This window comes from Python bivittatus, unplaced genomic scaffold, assembly GCF_059951505.1.
Source record: "Python bivittatus isolate LINGU-HERP-01145 unplaced genomic scaffold, Pbiv_v1 ctg000330_np1212, whole genome shotgun sequence".
Lineage (NCBI taxonomy): Eukaryota > Metazoa > Chordata > Lepidosauria > Squamata > Pythonidae > Python > Python bivittatus.
This window is the reverse complement of record NW_028277058.1, coordinates 386,472-408,660: the sequence shown is the minus strand read 5'-3', so window position 1 is coordinate 408,660 and position 22,189 is coordinate 386,472. Positions and strand designations below refer to the sequence as shown.

At 41.2% G+C, this 22,189-nt stretch overlaps 1 protein-coding gene and 1 pseudogene across 1 annotated transcript in view; both read right to left on the bottom strand.

The window, feature by feature from the left end:
• The window catches only part of LOC148215875 (uncharacterized), a 32,092-nt gene extending 27,943 nt beyond the window's left edge, over window positions 1-4,149 (bottom strand). Inside the window, exon 1 of the mRNA XM_088141499.1 lies at window positions 4,126-4,149. Coding sequence (XP_087997625.1) covers window positions 4,126-4,149 — 24 coding nt within the window. The remainder of the gene's footprint in view (window positions 1-4,125) is intronic.
• A 4,567-nt stretch (window positions 4,150-8,716) lies between these two features.
• The window catches only part of LOC148215874 (uncharacterized), a 39,752-nt pseudogene continuing 26,279 nt past the window's right edge, over window positions 8,717-22,189 (bottom strand).

Below are 22,189 nucleotides of genomic sequence, written 5' to 3'. Positions count from 1 at the left end.
ACTAAAGCTGCATATTTCTCATATTTTTGCATAGAAGGCATAGTTCAGTATTAGATTGCCTCTATATTTAGCTTATGGAAGCTCCATTAAGCTAGCTGACTGAGCAAGTCCCATGGACTTTTGCTCTTTTCCCTCTTTGTCAACTTCCATCTGATTCCCTTTATGTTGCCATGGTGGGTTTTTTTGTCCGAACATCCCTGTCAGCTCCCTCTGTTATTTCTGCTTAGGTACAGACACCTTCTTCTGTATCCCAAAGTGTTGTTAGCTGGTGCCAAGTTTAAGGACAGAAAGAGAGAGGAGACAAACTCTCCCTGGTTTATTAACTTCAGACATCATTTCTCATACAGCAATCCCAGCCAGGAAAAAAAAAGATCCCGTATTCAAAGAACAGATTCTGCCCACAACAAATACTGTATAGCTTTAATCACATGACCCTCTTTTAGCCAAGTTCCAAGAGTTGTGGGATCTGGCTGTTACGGGAGCCAAAAGATCTGACTTTTCCCAACTTTTTGCATTCCGGCCAACAAAATACTGTGTCTCGAAATACGTGCTCCAAAAGACTTTCCTCTTAATGTCTTGACTATCAGTTAAGCAAATCAAGCTTTTCAGTGACATTCCCCTGTGCCCAAAATGTTGTTTTTGACAGTCCTTTTCTGTACAGATGTAGTGGAGTCCAATACATTCTAAATATTATTTTTTGTTGTATAAGTCATAATTTAAGGTCTTAACACTCTTGGTACAGAAGTTAAGACACTCTCCCATTGTCTTGTGTTCTAATCCTAAGAACTATGCCTTCTATGCAAAAAGATGAGAAATATCCAGCTTTAGTGGTTTGTTTGGTAGCTTTTGGCCTAGCATTGGTGACTGTAGAAAAGGTGGAGCATGTTCTATATCATAGAGGTGATATAGAAACCTCTAATTCTTTATTCCACTCATTCCTTAGCATCTGCATATCAAATTGATTTATTGATAACAAATATCTGTCAGAACCTGCATCACCCAACTGTTGTTGTTTTCCATTATATTGCATTCGTTGGGAGTTGGAGTGATTTGTTTCTGCCACTTGTAACTAAGGGGGGGGGGTTGCTGTTAATGGTTGTAATGGGAGCTGGGAAGCAGCTTAACCATATATGGGCAATTTAGACTGGCTTGATTGCCGGCAAGGCAGCTGGGGCCCGAAGAGCCAGGAAGGGGCTCGGGGAGGAGGGGGAGGAAGGAAAGAGGTCACCACCAGGTGGAGAAGAATCGAGAGGCCAGGCAATAAGGGGAGGGGGATAAATAGAGGGAAGTTTACCCAAGGCTTTAGTTTTAGCAATGTTCTGTTTACAAGCTACATGTACCACGTAATAAAGAAGTATTTTTCTGAACCAAGTCTGGTTGCGTGAGAATGCTTCAGAACTGTGAGTTGGAAATTGTGGACTTGACAATATCTATATAAACTAAGAGTAGGTTTTTTAATTTTAAAGGATTTAACAAGTTGTTTCTCTTCTCAGGTGTCTCAGAAGCTGAAAATGCTGCTGGTCCAAACAATGTTGTTAACAAACGTTGTAATTATATGTATTGCCATTGGGTTACGTCTGGTAGATGATATTTATCTCTTAACATAGCATATGTTAAAAATTTATCTTCATCATCTATCAGTTGGTCCAAAGTCAATGTCCCCGCTTCTTTCCAGTTCTTCCATATCACCATCTTATTCCCTGTTTTTAAAGTTGGGTTTCCCCATAAAGTCAGTTTGGCATGGGAAAAAGGGTCAAATCATTTATTAGACATTACATTTCATAGCTTTCTAACTGACAAAATTGTTTCCAGAGATATTAGAGTTTTAGTGTATTTCGATCCTAATACTGTCCATCCGACCAAAGGTGTGTTTTTTTATTTTCATATACATATACATATATACACACACACACACTCCAAAGTTGCCCAAATCAGAAAATTAACACCACTTGTTGGCTTCCAGTATTTATTACTTGAGAATAGGTAAGCATGATGATATAGCTCGATTTAGAAAACTGAATCCTCCCTCATTAATTGATAATTGCATTTACTGTAGATATTCTCAGAACGGAAGAACCCCATAGAAAGAATTGATTTTCTGAAAATATTTTCCAGACATAAAAACTGTAATTCCTCTCAGAATATAAATAAATCTGGGAATAATATTTATTTTGAGAGTACTCACCTTTCCCCAAAGGGTGAGGTTTAATGACTCCCCTCTATTGATATCTGAAGAAACCTCTCTCTATATTTTAATTATATTACATGTTGCTAACTGAGTTATATGCTTTGGGTGAGACGTACCTAAATAGATTCAGTACAAATATGGCATTGATATTCCTTAAATGAATGGGTAAATAACTTTTAACTTCTTCAGACGTCCCTGCCAAGTCCTTTTGAATCAAAGTGGCTGATTTCTCCCACTCCTCCTTTAACTCTTGTTTAAAGTGTTTCATCTGATTTCTTCTCCATTCCACCTCAAGGCCTTTTGTTCAGGCCGCAGTCAGCTTTCCCGCCCTCTGACGAGGCGTTTCATCCCTATAGGCCTTAATTCCTCTGCCATTTCAAAGATGACCCTTTTTTAGACATCCTTTTTATGGTTTGTCTGGCCAGAGAGCTGCGTATTAGTTAGGTAAGCAGCAAACCTCAGCCCAAAAGCTGAGTAAGGAGAGCCACGGGCTCTGTGGGCATGGGATTATATCTGGTGCTACCTTTTTGAAGGGTCAGAAGAAGGGGGTTAATCTCCCCCCCCCCCGGTTCCTATGTGGAACTAAGGCCATACCAACACCAGTTTGAAGAGGAATGAGCCCGACCACCCACTGTTGGGGCAGCTGATAAGGGTGGGGGGAGATAACATGCTGGAATGCTTGCAAGAGGGCCCACGACCTGGAAAACAGGATGTGTGAAATTTAGATATAGGCTTAAAGCAGCTTGCGCCATATGGAAAGAAGAATGTAGATAATTACGACAGGGTGCTGTCCGCAGCCTGCAGGGACACGATAGAAAGCCTTTAAAATGACACGTAAGTCCCAAATATGGATAACTGTAAATAAGGGCAAGGGGCTTTAGAGTAGGGTAGTGGGAGATGTAAACTAAGGCGGGACAACCGGAAGTTGTATTTGGCGTACCTGATAGGTTGTGAACTCCATAGTACCTGACCAATGAAGAGCTGGGGAGGGAATTTGGGAAGTATAAAGATTGTGACCAAATTGTATTCGGGTCTCTTGCCGCCTCACAGGCTGGAGTCCTTTTGTTCTGGTACCTTAATAAGAGCAACCCTTTATTCTGCACCTCGTGTTCGGATGTCTTTTGGCTTTGGCACCAAGCTCAGACCCGTTTTGTGGCGAAACATTTTATTCCCCAAAAAATAACGATCGCAGTTTTCTTGTAAAGAAAAAGCAGAAATAACGTTTACTCACATGAAGTATTTCTTTCTTTTCAGAACAGCAGTTACAGTAGCAAGAAATAAACAAACAGCAAATTTAAACTATTAACTGGTTTACAAAAACTAGGCCATACTTTATCTCCGAACTGAAGAGCTCAGACATGTGCTTTTTCTTCATAGCATGGTGGAGGAGGAAGAGGAAGTGACCTCACAGAGTCACCGCCTCCTTCCACGTGTCCAACTAGGAACACAGGATCTGTGCGTTTTGACTGGATTTTTCCCACAAACCCCTTCTCAGTCAAAACAGTTCCTGTAAAATGTTTTAGTAAACTAAACCACCCAGAGTCCCATTTTGACTTGAAGGTTCTCGAAGCTGTCTCTTGGTAGAGGCGTGGTGAGAATGTCTGCAGTCATCTCTTTTGTATGGCAATAAGCCAAGTCCACAAGTTCATCCTGGACGGCTTCACGCACAAAGTGGTATTTGACTCCAATGTGCTTCGTTCTTGCATGGAATTTCTCACTCTGTGACAACTTCAGGCAACTCTGGTTGTCTTCCATGAGGCAAACGGGCTTCCTGCACACTAAACCAAAGTCTTTTGTCAGCTGGTTGAGCCAGGCCATTTCTCTGCAAGCTCCTGTAGCTGCAATGTATTCCGACTCTGTGGAAGACAGAGCTGCACAATTTTGTTTATAACTGCCCCAAGAAATGGGACCATTTGCAAACATAAAGACATAACCACCTGTGGATTTATAGTCTTTTGCATCCCCTGCCCAGTCAGCGTCCGTGTAACCTATTAGTTTTGGATCACTGTCAGCTGGCAGTTTTAATTTACAGTTTGTGGTGCCTCTTAGATATCTGACAACTCTCTTAACAGCTGTCCAGTCACATTCGGTTGGGAGCACGAACTTTTCTGCTCAGAATGCCCACTGCATTCGCTATGACTGGTCTACATGTTGTGGCTAGGTACAAAAGTTTCCCTGTTACTGACCTGTATCTGTTGTTGTCAGGTAAAAGTTCTGATTTCCCTTGACTCTTCAGAAAATCAGTAGCCATAGGTGTGGCAACCAGGTGTGCTTCCTGCATCTGCAAACTCTCAATTAATTCAGTGACCTTCTGTTTTTGGCTTAGAAGAAAAGAACCATCTTCTTCTCTTTCTATCTGAATTCCTAGATAATGATGCACTTTTCCTCTTCCACATCTTTGCTTAGATGCTCTACTATTTGGGAGTAGTTTCTGTCATTTTCAGTCGCAATTATGAGGTCATCAACAAATGCCAGAATGTGAGGGCGGAGCTGGCGTCGCGGCGATACGGCGGGCGATCCTGGGCTCCCAGGATCGCAGCCGATATCTCCCCCCCCGGATGGTCCCGATGGACCTAAGCCGTCCCGTAGAGATGGCGATCGCAAAGGGCGCGTCCTGTGGATCTCAGGGACACCGCAAGTCCCAGATCGATCCCAGGAGAAGCTCTTGAAGCCGGCGGAGGAGAGGCAGCCATTTAATGACTGCGAAAGCCGGGACAGCTCCAAAGGAAGAAGAAAGAGAGGGGTGTCAACCGGGTGAGATGGACCTTTACTACTCAACTATTCTTAGAGAACACCTTAAGTAACTTAAAGAGATTTTTAAAAGTGAAGAAAAGTGGATTAAGCGGCGAGATTGAGCCTTATAAAAAAAAGGGGAAAAAAATATTTTCTTTTTAACTTTCCCTTTTTAGTGGAATTGGCAAGATGTTTTTCTTTTAAAAAAATATATTTTTAACTGGACTGGCTTTTTCTTTTCAATACTCAATAATCTTTTATCTCAAGCTTCTTTTTTGATTAAGATTTTTCTATCGTTATAAGAAACGTATCTTTTGATTTGGAAATGGGGAAAGTGGAGTTAAGAGAAAGTAAATGAAAGAAAGTTGCACTGCCATCTAGAGGCTCGATATAGTGTCTTTTTTTTTCATTGTGACGTATGCTCAAGGACCCTGGGCTTTCTAAAAAGATAGTGGGATGTGCATATTTATACAGGTGCCATCCGAATAACTATAAATAAGAAAGCGGAGTTGAAAGCGATTTTGAAAATATTCAAGATGGAACGTTTGAGTTAGTCACAAGAGCCTTGTTTAGTGGCAGTAGCTCTTCTTTCTGCTAGAAGCTCTGCTTTGCTCTCTATTCCCCCCCCAGTTGGATTTTTAAAGAGACCTAGCCTTTCCCCTCCTCTTCTTTTTTTTTTCTTTTTCTTTTTTTTCTTTTTTTCTTTCTCTTGGCAAGAACAAAGATAAAGAATCCTCTGACTTACTGAAGGTTTATACAAGATAAATAGACTATACGAGAAACACAATGCAGAAAAAGATTTTTAAACTATCGAGGATGACTATAAAAAATTGGAAGAAGAGTTGCAGAAATTCCCGCAAAAAAAAAAAAAAAGATATTAAAGCTAAAATGGACTTAATTAAACATAAAACGGGATCAATGGAAAAGGAAGAAATAGCACAAGAAATCAGAAACACTAAACAGAATTATTTTGAGGCTTATAAACTGAGAATCAAAAGGGTTAATCAACTGATAAATGAAGAGGGACAGACTTGTTCTTGGTACTGAGGGTGAGAAAAAGATTATACAAGATTATAATGGAAAATCGTACTAAGAGAATGTATAAAAAGAAGAAGTAAAACAATATTGAAAGAAACTACTCCAGATGCCTAAAGAAAAAACGAGGGGAATACAACAATGATGGAACTGACAGAAGCTTCAAAAAGCAGAATGCTTGAAAGGACATTTATTATTGCTTTCTCTTATCCAATAATATAGAAAAAGGAATAAACAGCTAGATGTTTTGGGATATTGAATGAAAAGGGTGAACTTAAAACTATGCAAGCGTTTGAATAAGGTATAAAACTGAGATATAAAGTAAAGAATTGTATTTGATTGTAAATGTTTTAAGAGATTAGACTAAAATTCATACATGGTTGGATATAGTAACATATAGATTTTAAACTAGAGACATTTTTGTTGAAACATGTAGTGAAGAATTAAGTATGTTTTGATAGTGGTTAGAACTGTAACTTTTAAGAATTGGAAGAATGAAAAAGTACCTATGCAGGAGGAAGTTATTGAGAATTATGGAATGTGCAGAGATGAGTTAAATTGATACTTGAAATTAGAGTAAGAACAAATGCCAGAATGTAAGAAAATTGTCCATTATTGCATTTGGTGTATAAACACTTGTCTGCATGGCCTTGTTTGTATCCTAACTGTGTTAGCATGGTGTGTAGTTTTTCATTCCACACCCTAGCGGCTTGTTTTAGTCCATAAAGCCCCTTCTGAAGTCTGGATACTAAATGAGATTCATTTGGTTTGATGAAACCTTTGGGTTGTTTCATATAAATCTCCTCTGAGATCTCGCCATGTAAGAATGCAGTTTTTATGTCTCTGTGTCTCACTTGCATTTGCTTTGAAGTTGCTATGCTTAAAAGCGTTCTGAGAGTGGTATATCTGACCACTGGGGCAAAAGTGGCATCATAGCCTTCTCCATACTGTTGAGGGTTAGCCTCGCTTTGTAGCGCTGTACTTTTCCTTCTGCATCTTGTTTAACTTTAAAGACCCACTTACTTCCAATAGCCTTTTTGCCTGGAGGTAGCTGAGTAAGAGTCCATGTCTTGTTCTGGTGCAGTCCATTGATTTCCTCCTGCGCAGCATCCTTCCAGACACATGCTTCGGTAGCTGGCATCTTTTCCACCACTTCCCAGTTGGGAGGCTCTAGGGGTTGCGCCAACCCTGCAAGGTAGGACAGTCGTGGTGGTGGGACACCTTTGTTGGATCTCGATGAGCGTCTAATCTGTGGTTCATCAGCTTCCTCATCATCTTCCAATGTAGGCATCTCCACATCAGGAAGTTCCTCTTCATTTCTGGTGCTGCTGCTGGGAGTCTGGTCCTCTGCGTCTTCTTCCTGTTCATTCTCTGTAGATGATGTTATGGTAACAGAAGGCAGATCTGGACAATCACACATTTCTGGTGGAAAGTACGTAAGATTTGGTGTTTCCTTTTCTGATTGCTCAGAAAAATCTATGACACTTCCTCTTTTGTCAACTTTGCTTTGTTCATCAAAATAAACTACGTGTCTTGAGCTGACCTGTCCCGTTTTAAGATCCATGACCCTGTAGCCTTTTCCTCCAGCGGCATAGCCCACGAGGATGCCCTTTTGTGCTGTGGAGTCCAACTTGTGCCTATTTTCTTTGGGAATACAGCCATAGGCGAGGCTCCCAAACACACGAATGTGCGACAGATTAGGAATTCTCCCATGCCAAAGCTCAAAAGGTGTGCGTGTAGCTCCTTTGGTTGGCAATCTGTTCTGGAGATACACCGCAGTTGCGGCTGCATCTCCCCACATGCGCTGGGGTAGAGATGCGTCTTTTAACATGCATCTTGTCATCTCTATAATGGATCTGAACTTTCTTTCTGCAACTGAGTTTTGCTGTGGTGTGTATGGGACACTTTTCACATGTTTAATTCCTTCCTCTTTCAAGAAAGTTTTCATCTCATGTGAACAGTACTCACCCCCGTTGTCAGTTATGAGAACCAAGGGTTTTCTCTGGAATTTGTTGTTTACCATGGCAAGCTACTTTCTGAACATCTCTTGTGTTTGATTCTTTTCCTTGAGAAAATACACAACACAATATCTTGAAAAATCATCCAGAAATATTAGAATGTACTTATTTCCTCCCATTGAGCGAACATTCAGTGGACCACACACATCACTATAAACTATATCAAGCACTCTGGTACTTCTCTGTTGAGTACATGATGGAAAAGAAGGTTTAACACTTTTCTCTGTGATACAACTTACACACTTTGTTGTTGGTAAAGCGTTTACTGCTATCCTTATTCCTCTTGCAAGCTCCTTGCACTGCAAATCCATTACAGCATTGATGTCTCTGTGTCCAAATCTCCTGTGCCAAAGTTGTGGATCCACCTCATCCTTCTGGCTTGAGCGCGCCACCATAGATGATTGGGGTTCCCAAAGATTCATCTCATATACACCATCTATTAGGCTTGCTTCAGCATACAATCTCCCATCTAGACACCTGGCACACATCATTTTCAAATAATATATGGAAACCTTTTCTGGCTAGAGTGGAGACACTAAGCATATTGCAGTTCAGTTCTGGAGCATACAAAACCCTTTGTATGGGATTCTCTTTTATCTCACAACCTATTTTGCATTTCAGGACTCCTGACCCTTCTCCGTGTGCATTTATGAATTTTCCATCTGCAATTTGAATACTGCTACCTTGTGATGGGTCAATACTTTGAATGTCCTCAAACAAGTTCTTGTCATGACAAAAATGACTAGAGGCTCCAGAATCTATAATCCATTTGTTTGACTTGGTTTCACGATTGTTGACAGACTTTTTTCTTGTAAAGGAAAACTTCCCTCACTTTTCCCTTTCCTTTCATTTGGTCGCTTAAATGCAGGGAGTCTTTGTGACTTTGGAGCTTTGCAAGCTTTAGCTATATGTCTTTCCTTATTACAGTTAAAGCCCACAATTTTCTTTTGTGTCACTTTGGCCTTCACTTGGAATTTTGACATATAGTTTGAATCATTGGCCTTTTCATTTCTAGTGGGAGATTCTTCTCTCCTTTCCACACACTCTTCTCTTAGATGGGCAATCACTTTTCTCAGAGTTAAGTCTGTCTTCCCATCCATAAGAGTTGCAAAAGTCTCAAACTTAGATCCTAGTGATCCCAAGAAATAACAAATTTTCTGTTCTTCCTGCATTGGGTATTCTGTGAGTTCTAGTTTTTCAATAATTGTCAAGAACTGAGTCACATGACTGTTACAATCTGCTTTGGATATTTAAGTTTCAACTTAAATAAGTCTCTTATCCAGGCCCGGTGAGAGCATTTACTTGCAAATCGATATGACAATTCCAAATTCTTAAGGATTTGGGCTGCAATATTCCCCTTCTTAACATGGATCATCTGCACATCTGAAATACTGTCCAGAATTATAGCCACTGCTAACTTTCCCATGCTTTGACTGAATCTTTAGCCTCTTCAGTAGTGCCAGTAGGGCTTTCATTTTCGATACAATCCAAAATTTCTTGAAGATCAAATATGACCTCTAGGCACTTTTTCCATTGGATAAAATTTCTCTCTGTGAGTTTGGGTAGTGTAAGGCACTCTTTTATTACCCAAGTTTTTAAAGAGCCAAATAAAATAAAAACTTGAGACAAGACTTCTTTTAAAATAAACAGATGTATTTTGATCATGACACAGCTGGGTGAACCCAATCAACACCTCGATAATTGAATGTTGACTGAAGCCACACCCTTTCAAAACAAGCATCAGAAATTTATAGGCATTCACAAATGTATCAAACTTTTAATCAGAAAGTACATCCCCTCATACCTATACAAGGAAATGCAGAGATGGTCTAAGGGGGAAAAAAGGGTGGATCCCAGAAGGAGAAAGTGAGCTCAACTCTCTTCTCCTGTTACCAAGGGAATAGCACAGGTTAGCACATCCTTATTTCTTGTAGAATTCAGGGCCTTTCTCTTTGCAACTTTTACCAAGCTAATTGTTTATTCATTCGAAGACAATCAGGCATTCAACAAAGAGATAAGGTGGGGGGAGAAAACACTGTTCTCTTTAGAAGGCAAAAGCAAGTTAACCTTTCATAAGATAGAATGCACTATTTTATACATTATGTGAAATATATATGTAGAGTATAAAATTGTGTATTAAAATAATGCCCTTCACTTCCTCCCTTTGCTTTTGAACATAAGTTGCTTCTTATGTATGTACTTTTCGGAAGAAAGCAAAGGACCATAAGTTTGGCAAGTGCTTGTGCTTGATTTCTAAAGGCTATAACTACAGTTAAATCATCGATCGTGGAAGCGGCAACATTTCATATAAGGAAAATTAAGGGGGGGAGGCGGAGCTGGCGTCGCGGCAGTACGGTGTGCGATCTGGAGCTCCCAAGATCGCAGCTGATATCTCCGATGCTGGACGGTCCCGAAGGACCTAAGCCGTCCCATAGAGACGGCGACTAGATAGGGCACGTCCTGTTGATCCCAGGGATATCGCAAAATCTCTGGTTGATCCGGGAGAAGTCCCTGAAACCAGCGACGGAGCGGCAGCCATTGAGACTGCAAAAGCTGGGACAGCTCCAAACGGAAGAAGAAAGTGTGTCAACCGGGTGAGATGGACCTTTATTATTCAATTTTGCTTAGAGAACACCCTAAGTAATCCAAAGTGAATTTTTAAAAGTGAAGAAAAGTGGGGCTAAGCGGCGAGATTAAGACTTTGGGAAAAAATTTTTTAGTTATTTAACTTTCCCTTTTTATGGACTTGAATCTGGCAGAGTGTGGTTTATTTCATTTTTAAACTCAACTGGACTGGCTTTTCTGTTTGATACTCAATAATTTCTGATTTCAAGCATTAGGACTAAGATTTTTTTTTAGTGTTTTAAGAAGCATATTTCTTTTTCTCTTCTTTTCTCTTTTTTTTTCTCTCCTCTCTTCCCGGCTGGGAAAGAGGAAAAGCGACGCGAAAGCTAATGAAAGAAAGTAGCACTGCCACCTAGAGGCTTGGATATATATATATATATATATATATATATATATATATATATATATATATATATTGTTTTTTCTACTGTGACTTGTTTTACTCATACTCAAGGACTCTTAAAAAGATAGCGAAGTGCATGACAAACTGTTTATATAGGTGCCACCCGAATAACTATAAACAAGAAAGCGGAGAGTGGATTCTGAAAATGTTTAAGGTGGAAAGCCTGATTTAGTCACAAGAGCCTTGGACATTTAGTGGCAGTAGCGTACTTCTTGCTAGAGCCTTGGTTTTTTTTCTTTTTCTTTTTTCTTTTTCTTTTTTTTTTTTTTTTGCTCCTTTTTTTTTTCTTCCTCTCTACCTTCTCTTCAGCTGGTTTTCTTTTTTTTTTTTTTTAAAAAAGAAATTTAGCTTTCTTTTCCTCTTCCTTTAACTTTTTTTAATTGCATACTATTGGATTAAGGCGGACAAGTGCCTGAAGATTTTTTCTTTTCCATTCCCTTTTATTTCCAGGTTTTTTTTTTATCTCCTTTCTATTGTTTCTCATTCTCATTTTGTGGAATAGTATCTGTGGTTCTTGCCTTCTTCTCTCCCTCTTTTCTTTTTTCTGCAGCTTTAAGCATCAAGATGAGCAAGAAAATAACAGCCCCAATCTCATCAACGTCAGTAGCTTCCTCTTCACCTCCTGGCAGACAACGTTCAATCCAGACGATGATACAATATGAAAAAGAGAAGGAAGTGACATTACAGGCAATTATGCAAGAAATTCAGAAGATTGGAAAGAGGACGGAGAATATTGAGCATAGAATTGAAAAGACAGACGAAAGTATACAACAGATGATGACAAAATATGAGGAGAGATTTAAGAAAATTGAAGATGAAGACATACAAAGAGATAAGAAAATTGGAGATATCGATACTCGACTGAGTGAAGTCGAAAAAGCCAGGAGTGACTTGCTAGGATGGGAAATTGATAAATCAGAATATTATTTGAGATTTCAAAACATAGAGGAAGGAAAAGGTGAAAACCTTGCGGAAATAATGACAGAAATACTGGCAGAAGCATTGGAGATAACCACAGAGAAGATGACAGATGGGATGGATGAAATCTTTCGTGTTTATACGAGATATGCAATGAGAAATAAACTACCAAGAGAAGTACACATAAGATTTACTAAAAAAAACTATTAAGGCACAGATACTCCAGGTGGCAAGAGAGAAAACACTAAAGTACAAACACAAAAAATCGTAGTCCTGAAGCAGGTGCCAAGAAAAGTAAGACATAAGAAGGCAATATTCATTCCTGACTAAAGAGCTACTTAGAAGAGGAGTAAACTACAGATGGTTGATTCCAGAAGGTCTTCAGTTCACTTGGCAGGAACAAAGACAAAGAGTTGATGCAGTCCAAAAAGCAGAGCTATTCTATTCAGAATTCTTTAGAGGAAAAGAAGAAGACACACAAAAGGAAGAATCGTTAATTGAGTTTCAAGAAGAAGGTGCGGCAGCAATTGGAAAAGAAAAAGAAGAAAGTGGGGGAGATGGTGTTCCCAGAGAACAACGAGAAGTAAGATCTACTAGAGCAATTAAACCCTCGTATAAAGCCTAACATGGAGGAAAGAAAATTGATTACGATCAATATAAATGGACTTAATCTGGCTATTAAAAGAAGGAAAGTATTTCATAAATTAGAGAAGTTAAAGTTTGATATAATTTGTCTGCAAGAAGTACACATCAAAAAACAACATGAATATTTGTTGCAGCAAAAAAAATTGGGTAAATTATTTACTTCCTTGACACAAAGTAAAAAAAGAGGAGTGGTCCTATATATTAGAGATACAATGCCAGCAGAACAAATCTATGTGGATGATGATGGAAGGATTTTGATGGTTGAAATAATAGATAATAATGTTAAAACTCTTTTAATTGCAATTTATGCTCCCAATGACAATCAAGAAGAATTTTATAGGAAATTACATATGAAAATAGCTGAATTGGACTATGTTAACATCTGTATGATGGGAGATTTTAATGGAATAATGAATGATCAATTGGACTATAAAACACAGAAATTGACAAAGAGAACTAGGAAGACATTGCCAAAATCCTTCCTTCGAATGATAGAAGAAATAGACTTGAAAGATGCATGGAGAGAAAGAAATCCGGCAAATAAACAATATACTTTTTATTCAGACAGACATACATCTTGGTCTAGAATTGACATGATATGGATGTCAGCGGATTTATTTGCTAACATTCGAGAAATTGAAATACAAACAAGTATTTGGGCCGACCACAACCCAATGGTAGTTATCTGGAAAGAACAATGGAAGAGATTTAGATGGACTTTAAATAATAGGATACTAAAAGAAAAAGATTTCAAACAAAAAATAGAGAAAGAACTTACCTTCTTTTTTAATGAAAATAAAAAAGAGGATACATCATTACAGAATCTTTGGGATACAATGAAGGCTTATACAAGAGGTTTAATAATAGATTATACAAGGAAAAGAAACATAATGCAGAAAAAGACTTTTAAACTACTGGAGGATGACCATAAAAAATTGGAAGAAGAGTTACAGAAATCCCCGCAAAAAAAAGATATTAAAGCTAAAATGGATCTAATTAAACATAAAATGGGATTAATGGAAAAGGAGGAACTGGCACAAAAAATTAGAAGTGCTAAACAGAATTACTTTGAAGATGCAAATAAACCAGGTAGATGGCTAGCTTATAAACTGAGAAAAGAGAGAGAATCAAAAAGGATTAATCAATTAATAAATGAAGAAGGACAGATCTGCTTTGGTAATGAGGACAAGAAAAAAATTATACAAGACTACTATGGAAAATTGTATTATCAAGAGAATGTACAAGAAGAAGAAGACAGACAATATTTACAGAAAGCGAAATTACCTCAGATACCTAAAGACATTGAAATAATGTTAGAGGGGAATATAACTATGATGGAATTAACAGAAGCTCTAAAAAAGCAGAATGTCGGGAAAGCCCCGGGTCCAGATGGACTGCCAGTGGAATTTTACAGAACCTTCCAGGACATACTGAGCCTTCAACTATTGGAAGTTATGAATGAGGTTATGACAAAGAAGAGGATACCCCAAACATGGACTGAAGCATACATTACACTTATACCAAAGGAGGACACTGACCCACAACAGGTTAAAAATTATAGACCAATATCTTTATTAAATTCAGATTATAAAATTTTTGCTTCAATATTGGCAGAAAGACTAAAAAGATATTTAAATAATTTTATCCATGCCGATCAAAACGGATTTTTGCCAAAGAGACAAATTAAAGATAACATGAGAGTAATTCTGGACACACTGGAATACTATGAGGCACACCCTGAAAAGCAAATGGCCTTGATATTCTTAGACGCACAAAAAGCCTTTGACAACGTGAATTGGCGATTTATGCTACTGCAATTGGAACAAATGGGCTTTGGTAGAAAATTTACCCAAGCCATTGAAACAATATATCATAAGCAGACTGCAAAAATCATGATAAATGGAGATTTAACAGAACAGATAGACATAACAAAAGGGACGAGACAAGGTTGTCCACTATCGCCCTTGTTGTTTGTCTTAACATTAGAAGTGTTGAACAGGAATATAAGAGAAGAGAAAGAAATAAAAGGAATGAAGATCAAAAAGGAAGAGTACAAATTGCAAGCCTTCGCAGATGACCTAGTATTTATACTAGAGGACCCATTGGAAACAGCACCTAAATTAATTGAAAAGATAGAAGAATATGGAAAAGTAGCAGGATTAAAAATAAACAAAGCTAAAACAAAGATATTAACAAAGAATATGCTAGCAAGGCAAAAGAAAGAATTGGAAGAAGTCTTGGAAATACAGGTCACAAACAGGGTTAAATACCTAGGGATATATATTACACCAAGATGTAGTACATTGAAGGAGGATAATTATGTTAAACTTAAACGACAGATTGCAATAGATCTGACAAAATGGGAGAATTTACAATTATCAATGATTGGGAGAATATCCACTATTAAGATGAATATATTGCCTAGGATGTTATATCTATTCCAGACAATTCCAATTCGTTTAGGGAAAGAGTTTTTTGATGATTTAAATAAAATTGTATTGAAATACATCTGGCAGGGTAAAAAAGCAAGAATAAAGCTTAAATTACTACAAGATGCAAGAGTAAGAGGTGGGTTTGCCTTGCCTAACTGGGAATTATACTACCAGGCGACAAATCTGATGTGGGTAAAGGACTGGATAACTTTAAGAAATAATAGACTATTGACCTTAGAGGGACATGACCTGTTGTTGGGCTGGCATGCTTTCTTATGGTATAAGGGAACGAAAACACAGGGCTACTTTAGAAGGCACTATATTCGAGAGGCATTGTTTTTAAACTGGGAGAAGACAAGAAGACAATATTATTTAAAAGTTCCACGATGGATATCCACTATTGAAGCCTTTTCTTATCCAATAACATATAAAAAGGAACAAACAGTTAGATATACTGAGATATTGAATGAAAAGGGTGAACTTAAAACTATGCAAGCGTTGGAAGAACAAGGTATAAAAATGAACTGGTTCTCATATTTGCAAATACAATCTAGATTCGATAAAGATTTTAAAGCAGAAGGTATTTATGATGAGCTGACTGTTTTAGATAAAATTTTGATGGGTACTGATGAAAAGGTGATTAAAAAACTTTATGGACATTTACTAGAATTTAAGATGGAGGAAGAACAGGTTAAAGATACAATGATTGCATGGGGGAAAAATTTTGGATACGGAATTGATTTAGAGAAGTGGCAAAAATTATGGTCTCAAAACTATAAAATGACAATGTCAACTGCATATAAAGAAAACTTGTATAAGATGTTTTACAGGTGGCATTTACCTCCAGCAAGGATTGCGAGAATGTACAAGAACAAGTCTGATAAATGTTGGAAGTGTCATCAGAAGCCCGGTACATACTACCATATGTGGTGGACATGCCCAGAAGCTAAAAGATATTGGATTAAAATCCACACATGGTTGGAAAAAATGATAAAACAACATATAGACTTTAAACCAGAGACATTCCTATTAGGAATTATACCTGAAACATATAGTAAAGAACTGAAATATTTGATTGTAAATGTTCTGACAGCAGCTAGAATTGTATTTGCTAAAAACTGGAAAAATGAAAAAGTACCTATACAGGAGGAAGTCATTAAGAAAATTATGGAATGTGCAGAGATGAGTAAATTAACATTTGAAATTAGAGAGCAAGAAGATAAACAATTCTATATGATATGGGATTTGTTTTATCAATGGTTGGATGAAAAGATATAGTAATGTAATAGATCAACAAATTATATAATAGAAACTTGACAAACTGATATAAATTATTATATATATATAATCAATGGATAAAAATGATATAAATCCTATTATGAAAGCTGGTGTTATAGACTAGTAACAAATGAATAATAATTGATAACTGATAAATATATAAATATGTGTTGGATAGATGACATGAGATTCTATATAAATGATGAGTGAAGATTATGAAAGGATGGCACAAATGATTGGTAACTGGCTGACACACGGTTTAAAATGGAAGATGGTTTTTTTATGCTTTTTATGTTATTGTTTGTTTGTGTTTGTTGTAAAAAATAAAAAATTTATTAAAAAAAAAAAAAAGGAAAATTAAGCAAGGCAAAAACAAGAATCCAGCAAAAGCCAATAAAATCATTAACTCTATGCATTTCCAATCAGAAAGCGACTACCAAACTATCCAAGATTTAGCCCTCCTGTCCTGTTCTAAATTGGAACATGGGCAATTTCACACATCTGGTCTATAATTCTCTCAATAACCTTTCCGGTATCCTTTATTTGGAAACAACCATTAAATTTACCACATACACCTCCTTCCTTTCCTTTCCTTTCCTTTCCTTTCCTTTCCTTTCCTTTCCTTTCCTTTCCTTTCCTTTCCTTTCCTTTCCTTTCCTTTCCTTTCCTTTCTCTTCCACTTTCTCCACTCCCTCCTTCTTACACACATACACGTACTCATTAAGGCAGTTAGCAGTAACTGTGAAATCCACAGCTATTGCTCATCACATGCTGTTGCCCACGTCCGCTCGCTCTCTTTCCCCTTGCATTTATAATTGGAATGATAAACCTTTTCTACAGGTTAAAAAAAACATTCAAACTCATTGTACTCAAATGGATGACAGGGCTCCATTAACAGTTTCGTTGGTTAGTATATCAGCAAAAGCTTAAAGGTACAATGGCAAACAAGCAGTTAATTTTTATGAGTTCTTCATTAGTGGAACACATTCCTTAGGGATGGGTTTAAGAAACAATATCTCCGCTGGTCTGTTAGCCGAAAATTGCATTGTTGGAGACGCGGTCACAGCCATGTTAGCCACTGCGGACGTTACTAATTTTCTCACTAAAGGAATTATACATGGAATAAACATTAACCCAGCAAATGCACATAAAAGCAGAAATAATACTTGTTTTACCCAGGCGCTTCCAGGTAGCCAGGAGAACCATTGATCTGAATTTATAAACTTTTGTCTTATTTCAGAAGCTTTTTCTTGCAGGTCTTTAACAACCTGTCGAACTACTCCTGGTTTATTGGTATAAAAACAACACTCTTCTTCCAAAAAGAGACAGAGACCTCCCTTCTCAGCTGTGAGAAGATCAAGGCCTCGTCTGTTTTGGAGAACTACAGCCGCCAATGAATCCAATTGGTTCTGGAGTTCTAGTACTCCTTGAGCTATTTGATCCAAACTACTTTGAAAATCTTTTGACAGTTGTTGAAACTTGGTAGCAGAATGTGTTATTCCGGCAATCCCAGTTCCCGTAGCTACTCCTATAGCCATTAACAAGGGAAGAAGAATTGGGACTCTTTTCTTCCGAATATGTCCTATCAAAGGGATCGGCGGGTCTTGCTTATTTACAATAACCCCAATATCAGGAGACAGGAAAACCAAAGTACATATTCCTTCCCAGTTAAGAGGCAGGCATCGGAACGCCTTGTCCCCACAAGGAAAGAAAACTCCTCCCTCTTCCAGGCACGGTCTCAAAGTAAATTCAAAATCTTTTTCCTGTGAGCTTTCACTGAACCTTACAATGAAAGTCTCAGTCAAATACATCCCAATCAATGGTTGCACCCCTTCTTGTGGGCTCACAGGGGCTTCCATTGATTTGTTTACCACCACTCCTGGCAGTGAAGGGTCCACAAAATATGAGGAGTCTTCCCATTGTCCCTCTTGGGACCTCTGGGGAATAGGGAAACAATTCTTTCCCTTCTTGCTCTTTAAGAGCCAAGGGGGGAGATCGAACTGAGCGTAGGCAGGTTTATCCAAACACCAGTTCTCTCTCACTTTTCCTTGCACAATAGTTACTCTGGATCCTCTAGTTAAATACACATCTTTGATCTGCTTCATAGGTGCATACATAGCTTTTATCATCGTGAGGGTATGATTACGGACCATCAAAACCACCATAGAACAAGCATTCACATCAATCCTTCCCACTTCCACTCGTTTCTTAGGTTTATGAGGATCATGTCGCTGAACACATATTGGTGTTTTATCCAGCATTTCTACTCCAAGAGCAACAGGCCCATCTATGGGGGGGCCCTGTTTCAGTCCCAGTCTCAGTATCATCCTCTTAAGTGTATCAAAATAAGCTTGAGCAATTCCACTCTGGGGTCTTTTTCCAGTGAAAACCAACTTAGTCTTGATTTTGTACCACCATTCTGCTGGGACAGGAAGGTCTTGGTGAACCCCTGGGGCTATAGGTAAACATATCCAACAGTCCTTTGCTATTTCGGGGTTACCTTCCTGCAGCAGAGTTTGGGACAAAACCACAGTATCATACATATATGTCTTATTAGGCTGTAGACGGGACACAAATTCCTCTGTATCCTTTCTTCGTATTACCTTATAAATCGGTGCAGGAGGGGGTGGTCTCCGAACTCCAAACCTTTCGATATAAGCATCAATATTGTCAACCAAAAGGAACACTTCAATTACCAATAGGCTTATGATCAAATTCTTCAGACAAACACTCTTTGATCTATCCCTGGGCATCCAAGGCATCAAAACATCCCCCCTCCAAAAAATACTAATCAGTCCCATCTTTATCTCTTCCCCAAAAAGTGCGGGGAAACCAACAACAAATGAAAAGTATTCCAAAACAAACAATCAACACAATAAAAACAATATCAATTTCACAACTTGGTTCATGACCAAGCCAACACATCTAAAAATCGTGTGGCTGGTGTAGTCTATAGTTTCAAATCTTCTGGTTGTTCTTGAATTAGGTCACTACCGGTGGACCTAATTAGTCCTTAAAAAGGTCTTCTGGTGAAGCTGGAGAGCGCTGCAATTTTAATTTAAGTCCATCGACCAAGGAAACCTGCCAAGTGTCTGGGGGTTCCTTCACCTGCTTGATCCTGGATCCGTGCACCCAAGCTTTAATGCTCTCGACTTTTACAGCAGTTGGCGTGCTCAGGAGGACTTGCTTCGGCTCGGACCACTTTGGATCAGTGCAAGATGGGAACAGCTCCTTCACTCTAACCCACTGGCCTGGCTGGGCGATGGGTGGTATGTCAGGAGCGACTGGCAAGGCGTCTCGGACCTGCAGGGAAATAGAAGATAAAACGTGCGCCGGCTTCTGCAAGTATTGAGAAAAGTTTTTTTTCCCCAGTCCATGCAGTTTGCACTTCATGAGATACAAATGGTCTCCCATAAAGCATTTCAAAGGGGGACAACAATAGTGGCCCTCTGGGCATAGCCCTGATACGTGTTAAAGCAAGGGGCAATATTTTGGGCCATGGCAACTGAGTCTCCTGACAAAGCTTTGCAAGCTGGGCCTTTAAGGTACGGCTCATACGTTCAGCCTTGGCTGAAGCCTGTGGCCTGTAACTGGTGTCAGGTTCGGTCAGCACGAGGCTTCAGGGAAGCACGGGGTTGCAGGGAAGCTCGCAACCAGACCACGCGGAATCCACCGGCGGTAGCTAGCGGGGAAAAGAGGACCCGAAAGCGCCGCTAATTAACGAGCCACCTGCGGCCAGCTAAACAGGAAAACCACAGCGGAAGCTTTTAACTATGAAGTGATAACGGTGCGAGCAAGCAAGGAACGGGGCCGCAGGGCAGCAAAACAAGATCGCAACGCAGCACAGAACCCGCGGGTCTGCACGTAGCAGGGAGGGACCAACCCAGCCGGAGGGGGACTGGCAATCAAGGACAATGGACTCTGACCGACCCTGCCATCATGAACGATCAGGGGGGACATTGGGGGGCCTAATAGCCCACAGCCGCAACGCGATCACGAGGCGGGAAAAAGCGCGGGAAAGGGGAATATAACAAGTGATGCAATTGTACCAAGCCAGTCCTGGCTTTGCTTGTGACTACTACGTTACGCATGAGTAAACCTTCTTTGTGAACCACACGTGTCACGAGAGTTTCTCTGTCGAACGGGGCAAATCTCACATAAAGCCAGGACTCACCGTCAGCGCTACCCGGCACCACCGAGGAGCGTTTTCTTTCTCAATACAGGCATGACCAGCGACGAGGAATCCGTGGGTCAGCTGGAGCGCGAGGGATCCAGGCTCGCGGAAGGGCGGTCGGAGCCGCCCGGGAGCGACGGGGCAGCGGCCAGGGCCGGGCGCACTCCATCCGAGCGGTGGTCGATGGGCGTGAACCAAGGACCAGACGATTCAGGCGTTACGATGACCCGGGGTTCGGGGTTCCGGAACCGTGAGTGGAGCGAGAAATTCGCCCGACTAGAGGAGGGAGTCGAGCGACGCCTAGACGCCGTGGAGGCGATGCTCCAGACCCTACTACAGAGAGTGGGGCCACCGGCGGTGAACGAGGAGGCGAGCGACAGGGGGGGCGGTTCGACACCCCCGCCGGCACCACCCACGGCGCCCCGGTCGGAAGACCAACGGGCGGCAGACGCCCTGAGACTTCGAGGTATCACTGGGAAGTTCTCAGGGGACCCCGAACAGCTGCCGCACTTTCTGACGCACGTCAGGGGGTTCATGCAGAGGGGTGGTCACCTATTCGCTAGAGACGAGGACAGGGTATCCTACGTGGCCGAGCTGCTAGATGGCCAAGCAGCCAGCTGGGTGATCGGGCTGTACGATGCCAACGCGGCGGAACTACGGAGTTTCCCGGACTTCATGCAGGCGCTCCGGGACAGATTCGAGGACACATTGAGCGCCAAGCGGGCGGAGGACGACATCCTACAGTTCAGACAGCGGGGCAAATCGGTATCGGAATATGCCCTAGAGTTCCGGAGGTTGGCCGAGAAGCTCGCGGACTGGCCGGAGTCCCTGAAGGTGAAGTATTTTAAGAGGGGACTCAACCCAGAGATCCTGGAACGGGCACTGGGGCGGGACGACCCGTCCACAGTGAAGGATTGGATCTGGCTGGCCGGAACGGCGGAATCGGCGTGGCGGCAGATCCAACAGAGCACAAGACGACGGGACCAGATGAGGGACCGGCCGAGGGAGAGGACCCCCGAGGAGAGACGGAGCGGTCGACGGCAGTCCACCGGGAGGCGAGAGGCGACCAGAGCCCCGAATCTGTGCTTCCGATGCGGAGGCAGAGGCCACCGAGCGGCGCAGTGCCCGACGGAGCGGGAAGGCGCCCCACCACGGCCCGAAGTCAAAACCCCGCGTGCGAACGGGAAAGGACCGGTGACCGACCGCGGAAGGGGGCAGTGGCGGCGGTGACCGAGAAAGGACGCGGGGGGTGGTCGACCCCGGAGACAGCATCCTCCAGAGAGGACTCGGAGCCGGCGGGAAACGAGGCGCGCTCGCACTGAACGGCGTCCCAGTGCGAGCAGGGGAGTCGAGGCGCGCGGACCCAATAGGAGACGAGGACTGCCCACCGTTCCGGGTGAGGATACACGTCCGGGGGTGAGATCCGGAGGGAGGCGCAGCTACGGGCGCTACTGGACTCGGGCTGCACCCACTGCTTGATGCACCCAGCGGTGGTCTCGGGGCTCGGGCTACAGCTGAGGCCCCTCCGGGAGCCCATTTCATTCAGCCAGTTAGATGGCACGCTGGCGGGGGGGGGCCAGCTCAGTATTACACCGAGCCGGTCCAGATGACGATCGGGAGTCACCGGGAAGAACTGAGGTTCGTGGTGGTCCCGGTGGCCGACTACGCGGTGGTACTCGGCTTGGCGTGGCTGCGGCGGCGGAACCCACGAGTCGACTGGACGGCGGAGGCAGTGCGGTT